The sequence below is a fragment of the Caretta caretta genome, chromosome 6 (genome assembly GCF_965140235.1).
Source record: "Caretta caretta isolate rCarCar2 chromosome 6, rCarCar1.hap1, whole genome shotgun sequence".
Taxonomy (NCBI): Eukaryota; Metazoa; Chordata; order Testudines; family Cheloniidae; genus Caretta; species Caretta caretta.
The window spans coordinates 77,801,632-77,815,986 of NC_134211.1; the positions used below are offsets into that span (position 1 = coordinate 77,801,632).

The 14,355-nt window shown below is 40.2% G+C and overlaps 1 protein-coding gene across 4 annotated transcripts in view; it reads right to left on the reverse strand.

Annotated features, from left to right (window-relative positions):
* Positions 1 to 2,980: 2,980 nt before the first annotated feature.
* STXBP6 (syntaxin binding protein 6) overlaps positions 2,981 to 14,355 on the reverse strand; it is a 220,668-nt gene continuing 209,293 nt past the window's right edge. For all 4 annotated transcript variants that reach the window (XM_048854962.2, XM_048854958.2, XM_048854960.2 and 1 more), the window contains one exon: positions 2,981 to 6,186. In XM_048854962.2, coding sequence (XP_048710919.1) covers positions 6,116 to 6,186 — 71 coding nt within the window. In that variant the 3' untranslated portion in view covers positions 2,981 to 6,115. The remainder of the gene's footprint in view (positions 6,187 to 14,355) is intronic.

A 14,355-nucleotide genomic window follows, 5' to 3' on the forward strand; every position in this document is an offset into this window, starting at 1 on the left:
TGGGAGACATGGAGGCAGGAATAAGCACTTCATAGAGAAAGCAGGAAGCGGCTGTAGGGACTGGCAGAACCAGCAGTACCAGCTTGATCTCTACCCAGTGGCATTGGAACAATTTTTATAGTGGGGGTGCTGAAAGCCGCTAAACCCTGTACATGCAAAGTACTCCACTTAGGAAGGAACAATCAGTTGCATACATACAAAATGGGAAATGACTGCCTAGGAAGGAGTATTGTGGAAAGGGATCGGGGGTCATAGTGGATCACAAGCTAAATATGAGTCAACAGTGTAACACTGTTGCAAAAAAAGCAAACATCATTCTGGGATGTATTAGCAGGAGTATTGTAAGCAAGACACGAGAAGTAATTCTTCCGCTCTACTCCGTGCTGATTAGGCCTCAACTGGAGTATTGTGTTCAGTTCTGGGTGCCACATTTCAGGAAAGATGTGGACAAATTGGAGAAGGTACAGAGAAGAGCAACAAAAATGATTAATGGTCTAGAAAACATGACTTATGAGGGAAGATTGAAAAATTGGGTTTGTTTAGTCTGGAGAAGAGAAGACTGAGAGGGGACATGATAACAGTTTTCAAGTACATAAACTATTGTTACAAGGAGGAGGGAGAAAAATTGTTGTTCTTAACCTCTGAGGACAGGACAAGAAGCAATGGGCTTAAATTACAGCTAGGGCGGTTTAGGTTGGACATTAGGAAAAACTTCCTAACTGTCAGAGTGGTTAAACACTGGAATAAATTGCCTAGGGAGGTTGTGGAATCTCCATCATTGGGGATTTTTAAGAGCCGGCTGGACAAACACCTGACAGGGATGGCCTAGACAATACTTAGTCCTGCCTTGAGTGCAAGGGACTGGACTAGATGACCTCTTGCTGTCGCTTCTAGTTCTATGATTCTATGATGGAAACCAATTCAAGTCAGGGGGTGCGGCAGCACTCCCAGCATCACAAGTTCCAGCACCCCTGCCTCTGCCGCCTCTTAAGGGCCTGTTGGTGCCAGTGGAGGAGCTGGGAAAGACTGGTAGGAGGCCTGAAAGGGTGGGTACCGAGGGCGGTATGGGTCCCAGGATGTCCAACATGGCCAACGGGGAGGGATCTGGGGGTGCTGCGGGCCCCGGGGTATCAGTATCACACCATCAATGCCATGTTATAAGCGGCCAGATAAGGTGGGGGGAGTGGAAGTGATATTTCCGTCTGAACACAGGGGAGAAGGTGGGCTCCATTTCAGAAAACTCCTTAGAGTCCAAAGATGTCTCCAGAAGCGGGGGAGCCAGCAGCACAGACCACGGTGTGCTGTTGGTATGGTCTTCTCCGGCAGGAGCAGCTCGTCTGGCAGAGTGGGGCTGGAGAGCAACAGCAAAGATGGGTAGGACAGCCCCAGTTCCTGTGTGGACAGAAGGGGCTCCAGATGGCTGGAGGGTCCAGGGAGTGTCCTTGGAGGCAGCTGAAGACCGAGGTGGAGTCCACAGAGCCGGCTGCAGTGAAGGCTGTGGAAGCGGCGGTGGGACTGGCGGTGCACATGCAGGGGATGGCACAGATCAAGCAGGAACCAGGTCCCACGATGGTGCTCTTGGATCCTTTTTCCTCTCTGCCTGAGGAACCAGTGCAGTGGTGTCGGCACGCGACATCTCACCTGACCTGAAATGGCTCAGGTAGGAAATGCTGCTCTTAGAAGCAGCCCTTGATAAGGACTTGCTTCTATGCCCATGAGAGTGCTTCCTACTCTCGTGCCTGAGCTTGTTCGGGACTGCTGGATCCAAGGTGCGGGAGGTGCTTGGAGGAGCACTCACTGCTGGCGATGGCCAGTGCACTGTCGGTTCCAATGGTCCAGGATCCGAGTGTGTGCATGGCCTCATAGCCTCCTCCTGAGGTGAAGTTCTCATGCTTCTCAAGTCCACAGTGGGAAACCTTACAGATGGCACAGTAAGCAGCGATATTGGCTTCCCTGAGGCAGCGAGACAACATTGGTGCTCATTGTTCACAGGAAATGAGTGAGAGTACGAAACACAGTACTTGAACCCAGAACTGTGGGGCATAGTCTGGGGGTGGGCGGAGGGGAAGGGAAGGAGGAGGAAAAGCAGGGGAACTGGGGAAAACTATCGCTAAGTAGGTAGCCTCTGGAAAGGTTCGTAATTGGTTGGCTTCTTCCTCATAGATCACTAGATTGGAATTCCCTTCCAGTAAGTATTTATGACTTTCTCAAAGGAGATGGTGTGAGTTACTCTTTCACAGTATTATCCATTTAGATACAACTTATTATTTTAAACTTCATTTTGAATGGATGTAAATTTTACTTGATTTTACTTTTCCACTGAATATAGGTATGCAGCTATATTAGCAAATAAAGAGATTTTTGAGGTGATGTTCCTAGTTGGGTATTGATAAATGTAAAATTTTTAATTAAAAAATAAGGGGGGGGGAAGGTAACTGATTCTGATACATATTGATTAATACCTTATTCCTCAAGTAGCTTCACTGAAATCAATGGAATGATTTGCATTGAGCAGTATCTTTCCCCTCAAGTGTGAGAGAAACTGGCTTTAAAGAGTGTTTATTATGTAATACAATCATACTTGTACAGTAATAGTCAGTCACGTGAAGGAGAGAGTAAATGTTCTGCAACAAAACTGAAGTGAAATAGAAACATGGACTTCTCTGAGCAGTGCAACATTTAGGTAGAAAATTATCTTACATTTGTGTTCATGTGCTCAATAGCAGTTTTTATGCAGCAGAAGAATGCTTAAGGCTAGAATGGCACAAAAATATTTTCAAATAGTTTTCACTGTTTTTCCCAATAGACCACCATATTCTTTTGAGAGCAAACTATTGATCATAGTACAGAGAAAACTTGGATTTTTCTTTTTAATTAGTAAACAACCACCTCTTTTCTAGAAGAAAGGAGAAAAGAAAAAAACAAAAACCAACCCCCCCATCTCCACTACAAAAAACAACACACCAAATAATCCAGGACATTTTTTTTTTTGTTACAGTTAAAATGTTTAATGACAAAAGTAGGGTTTGCAACAATCAATCAACAGAGCAGGTCCCACTTTTTTCAAAATGGCACAAAATTATTTTTACATTTTTGAGAACTTCTGAGGAATTAATTACAACATATATCTGCAAGTATGGATTTTGGCATATAATAGCAAAACCTACCTTTAAGATCACTTGTTTAGAGAGCACATTTTGTTAATATTGTCACGTGAATGCACTATTTTTGCTAGCCACAAAAGTAGCCTTTAAGACAGATTTTGCAGTACACCAGTCTCAAGTCCAACAATACATGATCTTTATTCTTTGCAGAACTTTAAAAAGGTAATGTAATAAGGAAACTAGTGATCTTGTTACATTTTACAAATACATTCTTTAATATGAAACATTAACCTGAATTACTGTATATTTTATGTACACAAATATCTAATACTAGTGTTGTATACTACAGCTAAGTTCCAGGAGGGAAGTGTAACGTGGTAAAGTTTATCTGCAGTATGGGATGTCAGCACACTTTCTTGAAATCTTCTTAAGTGCCATTACATCTAGTAGTTTACTGAATACCAGGAATGTAACAGAATGCAAATAAATCTCTTTTCCTTTCTTGAATGCAGTGAGTTATTTAAACTCAACTATGAAAACCAGTTAATGGTACTAAAACATACATATTAAAGAACAACAGGTTAACCTGTGAAAAAGGGATCTGGAATTTAGCAGTGTGCCTGTGACCTGATCTGCCCAGGAGATGTTTAAACCTGTAGCCTCCTCAAGCACCATGGATTTTTACCTGAACTGAAATAACTCATCCTCCCCAAGTATATCTGATCTGGGGTTTAAACGTCTCTTCTAAATTATTTATAACCTTTGAGTAAAAGCTAGGTAGCAACAATTCAAATCCTATTCTCTCTCTTCTTTAGTAGAACTACTTTTATGGTTGTAGTTCTCACTACTGAATTTTCATTAGCATATGACTCTCGTTTTCATACTGACTACTCATGACCTCAATTTCATCAGGTAGCAAAATCCTTGAGAGTACAGTTTAAAAAAAAAAAGAAAAAGTAAGAATAGCTGTGGGGCTATAAAATTGCAGTGTAGACATTTGGGCTCAGGCTGGAGCCTAGTCTCTGGGTTCGTGCCTGCTTGTGGTGTCCCAGGGCTCAGGCGCCAGACCGAGCTTGAAAGTCTACACTGCAGCTGTATAACCCCACAACCTGAGCCCTGCAAACTCGAGTCAGCTGACATGGGCCAGCTGCAAACGTTTTATTGCAGGTTAAACGTACTCTAAGAGAGGGGAATGGATAAAGACATCTGCTTTGCTGTCAGAACTGTACTGTACATCTGAAAAAGATTCTAATGACACATTTAAAAAAAACCCCAGAACTAACCTTACGTTTTGTTTTGTTTAATTCCCAATATGAGACTGCTTTTTTCCTTGCTGGTCTCTAGTAAGAGCCCTATTTATTAAAATGTTTCCTATTGTGCTTGTGATGCTACAGATTCTTTCAAGGCAAGCATTAGTCATAAGTAGCTCAAGTGGTGCTTGGGGCCTCACGCTTTAGTGGCCCTGTTCTGACTTGCAGCTTATGTCTGGCCAAATTCTTTCCCAGCTGGCAGCTTGGGATGTGACAGTTCTCAAGGTTGTCCTTGATGTGATCCTACAGTGCTAAACAGATGACAAACATGCTCCCTCCTCTAAACAACTTCCACTATGCAATTAAAAAACTTCGTACAAAATAGCATAATTAAAAATATACACTTATATACTACACATTTCACTAGATGACTTCTGTAGGTTGACTTAGAATTTCTTCACAAGTAAATTCAGTCCCCTTTTTGTAATATCGATATTTCCAAGAGTTATTATTTCCTTCTTAGTTACTTTTCTCTTTCTTCCCTCCACCCCACATACTACCTTATTATTAGTTTCTAAGCTCTTTAAAATGTCATTAATAATGCAAAATCTTATTCTGCATTGACAATGAATACTACGGTATATTCAGATTACACTGGCTGTCTGGCCCATCAGTAAGAAGGGAACAGAAAATGTTGAAGATGCATGCAGCTTAGGACCAATGTACTACAGCTGAAGGCTGAAAGCTCAGCTAGCATTTTATGTTTGCGTACTCTTGGTAAAATCAAGTATAACTTCTTGTACTGGCTTCACATTTTAATCCTATGAATAAATAACTTGAGAATTTCTGAAGGAAAATGAGGGAAACAGATGTCTGTTAAGGAAGACAATAGATCAAAAATAGTTAATCAATCTGCAATGGAAAGGTATTTTTCCAGGCTATTTGATGTTAACAATATTTTCTGTGTAAAGTTTATGAAAAACTGGTAGCTTGGAAAGTTTGTTTTCAAACTTTCATTTATAAAGGCCCTATTCAGAGAAATCATAGTTAAAAAGAAACCACGCAAAGACTGCTAAATTCCAGACTGTGGTAATGGGGCACAACCATTTTGTGTGTACAGATTTAAATATCAGATTTTTCTTAGATCTTAAAATCTCAAGGTTACATTCTTTATATTTTATTATACAATCCAAAAATCAATCTGGAAAGTACAACAGGATGTTTTCAAAAGGCAGCATGGATAGCAGGGTCACATCTGAAAGTCAAATTTGCACTTCTGAATGCTGGTACAAAAATTCCTACTGAGTGGCAGAAATGATCAGGTCTGCTATTTCACATAACAAATCAGTCTGCTTTCCACTACAGGATTATCATCTGGGATGCATAATTCCAACGTTCAAATTCCACTAGCACTATACAAAAGGGAAAAAATATGTAACCATTGTTTGGGATTTTATTTCTTTACAGGAACACCTCTTGTAGCCAATTTAATACTTCTTCCTGTGTGACACCAGAAAAAATAAGATGGTGCTTATCTTGATCAGTTTCTCATTTGGTCCAGTTTCCATGTTTTTTAAAAACACCTACAATAACTTAAATACAAAATAAAGGTTGGAGATACACCAGCATTGCTTAGTGAAATTACCATAAAAATGTGGGAATGCAACATTTTTCCTGTATGTTAACTGGTTAACGCATCTTCACTGAGTTGGAAGGATAAAGCAGGTGAAAGTTTGGATCTCCAGTAAAAACTGCTGAAACCTAGCTTTTCAGTTCCTCTTGGGAAGATCTCTGTGTTAGGCAGTATCTCAACATTTGTGCTTCATGGCAAGCTGAAAAAGAACGAGAGAGAAAAAGTTACACTATTTGCAATTATAGCCATTCCTGGCTAAAGCAACTAATCTGGATTAGAGATGGGCTGTACATGGAATCCTCCAAATAAACTATTTTCCAGTGGAAAGGTTGTTGAAAGCCAGACCTGAAACGAGATCCAAGTTTTGGCCCAGATTAGCCTTTCCTTGTTCTCCATTCTCCTATTCAGTGGGGAAGGGATTTGGCTGCTTTCATAGAACCAGCTCTATGGGGGCTCCATGCATCAGTTCTCTGTGAAGGGAGAAGGAGCAGAGACTCACTAGTCTGAGCTGGGGGTCACACACATTTCTCCTCCAATCCAATAGAGGTTTCCTGTAAAAGACCACTAAGGCCTGAGGCTTAACTAGTCAAAACAAATTAGTCTTTTGGTCAAGCTGTTTCACAGATATATGTACTCAGAGGTGAACGCAAGCTGGCAAGAGCCAGTACGCCATGCCATACCAGACCAGCTTCCCCAGGCTGGCGATTTAAAGGGCCTGGGGCTCCAGGCAGCGGCTGGAGCCCCGGGCCCTTTAAATTGCCACCACGGCCCAGCTGCAAGAGCCCTTGGGTAGCAGAGGCAGCTCGGGCGGTGATTTAAAGTGCCCACAGAGATGGAGGAGTTTTTTTTTTTTTGTTTTTAAATGAAGTAGCAATTTACTGGAAAATGTTCATAAGAAAGCAGTGTCAATGGCCACTATCTTTTCTGGAAGCATCATGAATAATCATTTAGGAGAAGTACATTTCTTTAAGTGGCTTAGATAGCAAGCTCTTGCTATCTAGTATCAATAGTTCCAGGTTCCCAACTAGACTACGGACATACGAGACGGAGCCCCGGGCGGTTTGGGGCTCACAGTATGGAAAAGGGGATCCCTTGGCATTAAAAAGGTTGAGAACCAATCAGCTAGAGCTACTTTACAGGTGAGAAACAGTAAAAAAACAAAACAAAAATCTATTAGTTCCACCAGTAATTTGTCTTCTGACATAGACTTTGAACAGGTGACTAAGCTGTACTTTAAGATTCCAGAAAGATTATTCCAATTCCTTATACCCCAATATTCACACAATCTTATTTCTTAAATTAATTTGACATGTAAGTATAATAATGATTAGTCGTATAAATATATAGCTGTGAAATACGCCAGTTTGTAGTCATAGCATATTAATGGTGAAATTAATTACAAGTTTAAAATAATACAAATATGTGAGCCATTTCTTTGAAATGGCGCCTACGCCTAGAGAATGCTGCCAGGAAAAGCATCCTAAATGGAGACTTTAATTGGCTGCAACAAATGTTTGCAAATGTTAATTTGGTGCTTGTTTCTTCTAAAGTTAATGAACAGTGATGTTCATTATCAGTATTCTGCCAAAGAAGCATTATTTTACCATTAAAACACTGCATAATTAGATTCCTACTTTTCTCATTTGTTTTGCAATACTGAAATATGCAGGAATTTAAAAAAAAAATCACTTAATTCTTTATAACAATGACTCAGCCCTGTGTATTGATTGTCCAACTATTCCGAAGTGTTTAATAATTAAACATGAACAAAAAATGACAAATTTACTTCTCCATTACATAAAAGCCCATCAGAAACAAACCCAAGAACTTTTTGCCAATTAGAAAAAACCAAAGCAATCGAGCATCTACGAGCCAGTAGGTCACCTGGGTTAGCTGCTCTACACATTACCACCAGACCACGTGAAGTGATGAGATTATCTGCAGAATTTTAATAAGCATCTTTCCTGTTCTTTGCGGGGAATTTTAATTCATTCATAACCTTTACTTATTTTAAAGCAAGTTCTGCTTCAGTATAATTAATATTGAAAGAAAGCTGGTTACAAATAACTGATTTGGGTCACGCAGTGCAACTGGTATTAGAGCAGCTTGTGATGGTGCCCTTTTCTAAGCAGGGGCATTCTCCCGTGACCAGTGGCTTTCCTTCATGCTCTCCCTCATATATTCCAGAGCAGAAGTAAGTAGAGTAGGCACCGTCTCTGGCATCCACTCCATGCTTCCGGCCACTGATGGAGAGAAAGGCCAGATTATCTCTCTGATTGCTAGCAGAGCTGAAGCAGCCATGCTATTTCTTCTCGTTGCCACCCAAAATGCCAGCAGCAGATATCGATGACCCAAGATATGCTGCAGAACTGGAGGACTAATGCATTTGTCCAATACCCAAGAAAAGATTTGGGGTAGTAGTTCAGTGCCGGAGCTCTGCCCTTTACAGAAAAAGCAGAAGTGAAAAATGATCAACCCATTTTATTTAACTGAAATCACTAATTTATTCTGGGAAGAGGCTTCATTTATTTACCTTCTTGAATGTGAACCAGAAGCACTTTTTCTCTGCTTTGCCTTAATTAAAATGAAAATAAATTCTATTGTAAATAACCCCGTCATTTATCAAGTTTGCCAACTCCCTAACCATCACCCACCAAACATCTGTGTCACTGTCAAGACATGCCACTGACAGCCAGGACATTTAGCAAAGCACAGTGGATCATATTAATTCAAGCATGAGGTCTTCCATGATGTGTATCACTCAGTAAAGCTTGAGCAGCACAAACTTTTAGCCATCTAATTCCAGCATTACTTCCAAACAGGGATCAAACAGACAGCCTTTGCAGAAGATGCATTTAGCTACAATAGTGGGTGAAAGCAAGTGAAAGTGACTGGCTAGAAAATGAGGACTGGAAGTTCTCCAGAATTTTTTTTTCTGGCAAAGCTTTGTGTTGTGGGTGACTTTCCCTTCTACCTCTCTCTCTCACACACAACACACACACACTCTTTCTTCTAGCTTTGAATATCATACTAGTATCTTTGAGCCGTGTAATACCAAGCATACTGTCCGCACGCAAAAGAAAAATATTTAACGTGAATCTATATTGCATGTTTTAGTTCTGTGATTCCCAGAATGGGATTTTCCTTATGGGGCCTGTGGGAAACAAATACAGCTGCCTTTTTGTCCACAGTAGGTCTTCATTTGTGGATTTGACAAAGTTCTAAGCAGACAGGACACGAAATCACTTAAATTACAAGATATTGTAGTGCTTTGAGAAATGTTTTTAGCTCTTTAAAATGATTGTTCACGTGTTTAGCAGACATTTTAATATTATACGTACACATACAGTCTTCATGTACTAGTGAAACCTGTTTACACCTTCATATAAGTGGACCAGAAATGTCGAGGTAGTTGTGGGTAGAAGTCAAGGGAAGGTGTAGTGGAAAGCATGTGGTGATATTTTAATGGGGGAGTGTAAGATAAGGGGTTGCTTATCAAAGAAGGCCCTTTACTGCAGGTTTTACTGTACTAAGCAAATACAACATAGACTGTAGGTGTAGCTCCTGAGAATAGTTTTGAGAGGCTAGAAATTCTACAGTATTCCTGGGCAATAAATGGTATTTTAAAAATAGAACAGTAGGAGCCACTAGGATATGACTGAGTGATATTGCCTTGCTCCTAAGCCTGACAGATCTGTTTTTCTAATACACATTCGAATGCAAAGTGCACCATCACTCACTATAGGAACTACAGAACTGCCAGTTTCTGTTTGCTCCTTCACTTCTCCCTTGCTCAGTTCCTTGCTATTGGTCCCATTCAGCCTTTATTTTGTTTTGTTCTATTCTACAACATCCTGACAACTTTGGTTGGAGGCTGCCGTAAACATAAATGTATTAATTTTAAAATGATTAACCTATGCTATTCCAAACTCTTCCACTCCAAACACTGAAGGAAACTATGGAGATGGTGGGCTTGAAAGAAAGAAAAGCTTCTGAGAAGCTATTACAAGATTTTTTGTGACAAGAGATTTCAGACTCTCCCTTCTCTGGTTAAACCTATGCTGCTTCCTCTCCCTTGCCGCGGGCAATTTTCCCTATTCAGATCAGGAATAACATTTGCAACACCAACCAGGCTACTTGAAATTCCATTATACACTTTGTATTGACTTTTTAGGCATTCATCTAATAATGTAGGCTATTCAATACTGCATCCAGTGTGCTAAAATGCTGATTAACAACTACCGCAAACAACACTTGCTCAATGCATTGTCATTGAGTTGCTAAATTTAGTCTAAGAAACATGCAACTATTCATGTACAAAGACCATTAAATAACAAAACAATCCTGAACCAGGTTGCAGTGAACTAAAAAGCCCAACCATGATCAGGTCTGTATCTGATCTGAGAACATGAACTTATGGAAAAGTGAAATGCTGGAAACTTAACACTATCCGCAACAGGATTTTCATGGTATATTTTCAGGTGTCTGTGCCTTAACTCCCTTCTAAAAAAAGTGAATGCTTTTTTTTTTTTTTTTTTTTTTTAAATCAAGGAACTCCTTCTGGACCCAGGTTACTGTGTGCACTGGATTATTTGAGTTTATTTCCAAGAACTGAAGCCCAGAAAGCTGCAGTATATAACCAAATCATTTGACTGTGATGGGGTTTATAATGTCACTTAGTGTTACCTGCCACAATGTGTTCAAGTAACCTTGTAGGGATATCCATCAGTTGATGAATGGCAGTAAGAGCTGCCAAGAGTTGTGGGGCCAAAAAATAGCTGTACATATCTGAAAGGGCTGATCACAATTCCTGCTTTAAGACAGTTCATATTTTAAGTTTCATAAGGAAGTGGTTGCATTTAATTTATGTTTGTATTGCACTGCATTTAATTTATGTTTGTATGTGTTTATTGTGTTTTTAACATATAACAAAGATACTTAGTTGTCTGGATATGACCTTTTTATATTTTGTATACACCTACATAAACAAACAAAAAATAATGGCCCTGATTTTCTCAAATGGCTAGTGATTTTTGGTACCCAACTTCAGACCTGAAAAAGGCCTGATTTCAGAAAGTGCTGAGCACCTACCTTCTGAAAAACAAGCCACCTCTTTAAGGGGTCTCAAATTCGGCACCGCAAAATGATGAGTAAGTGAAAAATTGACTTTTTTTTTTTGTATTTCATTGCACACTTTCAATGAGTGATAAGGACAGATGGATACATCACTGCAGGTTCTGTGCTATTTTCATTAAAATGGGCTGCAACTGAAATCATATACTGACTTATCATATTGTTGTCCAGTTATCTGAAATAGGGTGGTAAGGACCGACAAATTCCGGGAGGGTAATCACTTTTGTTCGAGGCCACGGTGACAGTTTTAATGTGAATTGTCATGGTGAACTGTTGAAGTCTCCATTCAAAGACCATTTGTGCCCTTTAATGTAAACCATTTCCAATAATATTTTCCCCTGCTTGTTTCTCTATGTGGCAAATATCAGGGCTTCAACCCCCTCTTTCTTCCAGAGGATTTTGGGAAGACTTGCAGGAACTGGGTAGTGATGCCCTGCCTGAGAGGATGAATTCTGAACTGCAGCTCTCCATTTTCTAAGTGAGGGCTGTTGCAATTCCCTGGTGCCCACAGCTGGGGGCAGAGAAAACAGGAGCCCAGATTTCAGCCTCCTGACACACTATCATCCAGGTCACCCAAACATACGGTACATCTTAAATTCCCAGTGTCTCAATTTGACATATACGCCTACAACAAGGACAACTGCAAACACCTCATACCACTAGTGCTATAGAAATAAATAAAATAAGCAGGGGGTTGGACTAGATGACCTCCTGAGGTCCCTTCCAACCTTGATATTCTATTAAAATAACCAACAACTTCTCATAATGGGCCCCTTCTTTCCCTCCCAAATTCATCTAATTCCCCTGCTACCAAATGTCTGTTCTTCCTCCCTTTCATTCTATTTTCCTCTAAGGCTGTGTCCTACACTGTGCAATTGATGGGTTGGAGAAGAGTGTGAAGGACAGCACAGCTCCTGGCTGTTTCCTGTTCTCTTTCATCTTAGCAGTTACCCTGCTGCTGATGCCTACCCAGACTCTACTGTTCCTACTGCCGCAATTGAATGTGAAGTACTACTGGCATCTAACCACTGCATACATGGTAGGTTTAAAAAAAAAAGAAAAAAAAAAGGATATACTGTAGTACAACAAGAAAAGGAGTACTTGTGGCACCTTAGAGACTAACAAATTTATTTGAGCATAAGCTTTCGTGAGCTACAGCTCACTTCATCGGCATGCTCAGTGGGCCACCATGGAGCTTGCCCTTAGGGAAGCTTCTTTTCCACCATTTTGGATTCCACATATGATGGTAAGTCTGTCTGACATCTCAGTGCGAGAGTTGAGGGATCACTGGCAAAAAAGATGGAAGTCAGGCCAAATATTTATAATATCAATCTCGATCTCTCTCTTTTTTGGAAGCATGTGAATGCATGCATTGTGGGGTGTGTGAGAGACACGGGGGGGGGACCAATCACACCTATTAGATCCCCTCACAGAATTCTATATGGCAGTTTGAATTGGAGTGGGCTAAGACTTACAGTAGTCACTTTCCTTTATCCGCTTCCAACACAATAAAAATGAGTAGCAGTCAGTATCTGCCAGGGGGAAGGACAGTGCTGCCGCTGGTGAGTCTTGACCGCTGCCTTCAATAATGCTTGCTAACTGGCACAAAGACAAATCTATTTCTATGGAAGTGGATTCAATGTTCGTGAACTCTGCCAGCTCCTGAGCGAGCAATAAACCAATTTTAGAATTTCAAAACACAGTTCGATGCAGGCACCCGTGCAACTCAACCCTGAAAAAGCACTTGGGGGAAGGAGGGGGCTAGTGACTCCTCTTGAACAGTAGAGACTCTTCCATAAATCCAGGCCATAAATTCCATGTTTCTGAAGCATATACATGGATTTTATTCTGACAAGTAATTTACTGTATTACTCTAGAGAGTATATTATTAGGTAGTATTGACATCTGGAACACAGACACCCTCCAATCCCTGTGCTTTTGGAAGGCATTTCTAAATGCAGAAAGCCTCCTTTACACTGCAGCTTAGTATCAATTTCTACCCCACTCCCTTGCAACAGTATTTCTAAGGTCGCTTTTGATTCTGGTAATGAACACACAGTAGTTACCATGCTAGTATCAATCATATGACTTCTGCACACTTTCATCCCTGGCACATAATGTACTTTGTGAGATGGTGCAGTATCTTCAGTATCAAATGCTTAGCAATGGTAGAGTAGATGCCCTGCTTAAGAGAACCGCTCAACTACAGTCACTCTTTAAGAAAAAAAGATGAGGATGAGAATGAAATAGATTACAACATGTACACTGCAATTCAAGACACATTTTGGGACACTATGAGGAATACACATTTTCCAGAATTATGCTAATATGGCTAATGATACTCATGCACAAACAAGGAACTAAATGAAATTGGGCAAATTTGGCAACATATTTTATCATATTTAGTACAAAGGTGAACCAAAATTTGCAAAATGAAACGAGTCAAAACTGATGTGGGAGGAAAAATTCTGGGTTCCTGAAGGGTTCTTACTATACACTAATGTATAGAAATGAAAATCTAAACATCTATCAGGATAGGTGCATTTGCTTATTAAAATAAACCAACCTTCTCTTCAAACTGCAAGTTCTGTAAAAGTTTTAATTATTTTGGAAAATTACCCTCCAACATTGGATGCTGCTGCAGTCTCAGGTAGTCCCTTTCTCTTTCTCTCATGTGCCTTGGCCACTAGTTGCAGTCATATCTTACCACCCTGTGACATCCTAGAAGAACTTTTGAATGTATTTTACGCCCCGATAGCTAGATGTGAATACAACAGCTAGACCGGGAGCCGGAGAAACTGCCAGATCAGAGAATTAGACCAGAAACTGCCAGATTAACAAATGTGTACTCTTCAGCAGTGACTCTCCATCATCTACAAACAGCACAGGGTCTCTGTAGGCAGCACTATAAGAGATAAGCCCTTTCTAGTTTGCAGGGAAATCATATCTCCAGCAACAAGAAGTCATTTTTTAAAATCAGAATGAAAACTTATTCTTTTCCCATCTCAGTTTTAGACTGAAATATGAAAGAGACTAAAAGATATTGCTGAGATACCATTTGCAACTCCTCTGATGTTCACCTTATCATAAAATGGACATTAAGATTATAAAATCAGTTCCTTTTTCATTTGCTCATCAACAAAGTAACCCTCGTACTATAGCAACTAATATTGGTTACTCTCAGGATAAATCTCGGGACATTAGCTTGAAAGATGTGTGCATGGAATGGGGATGA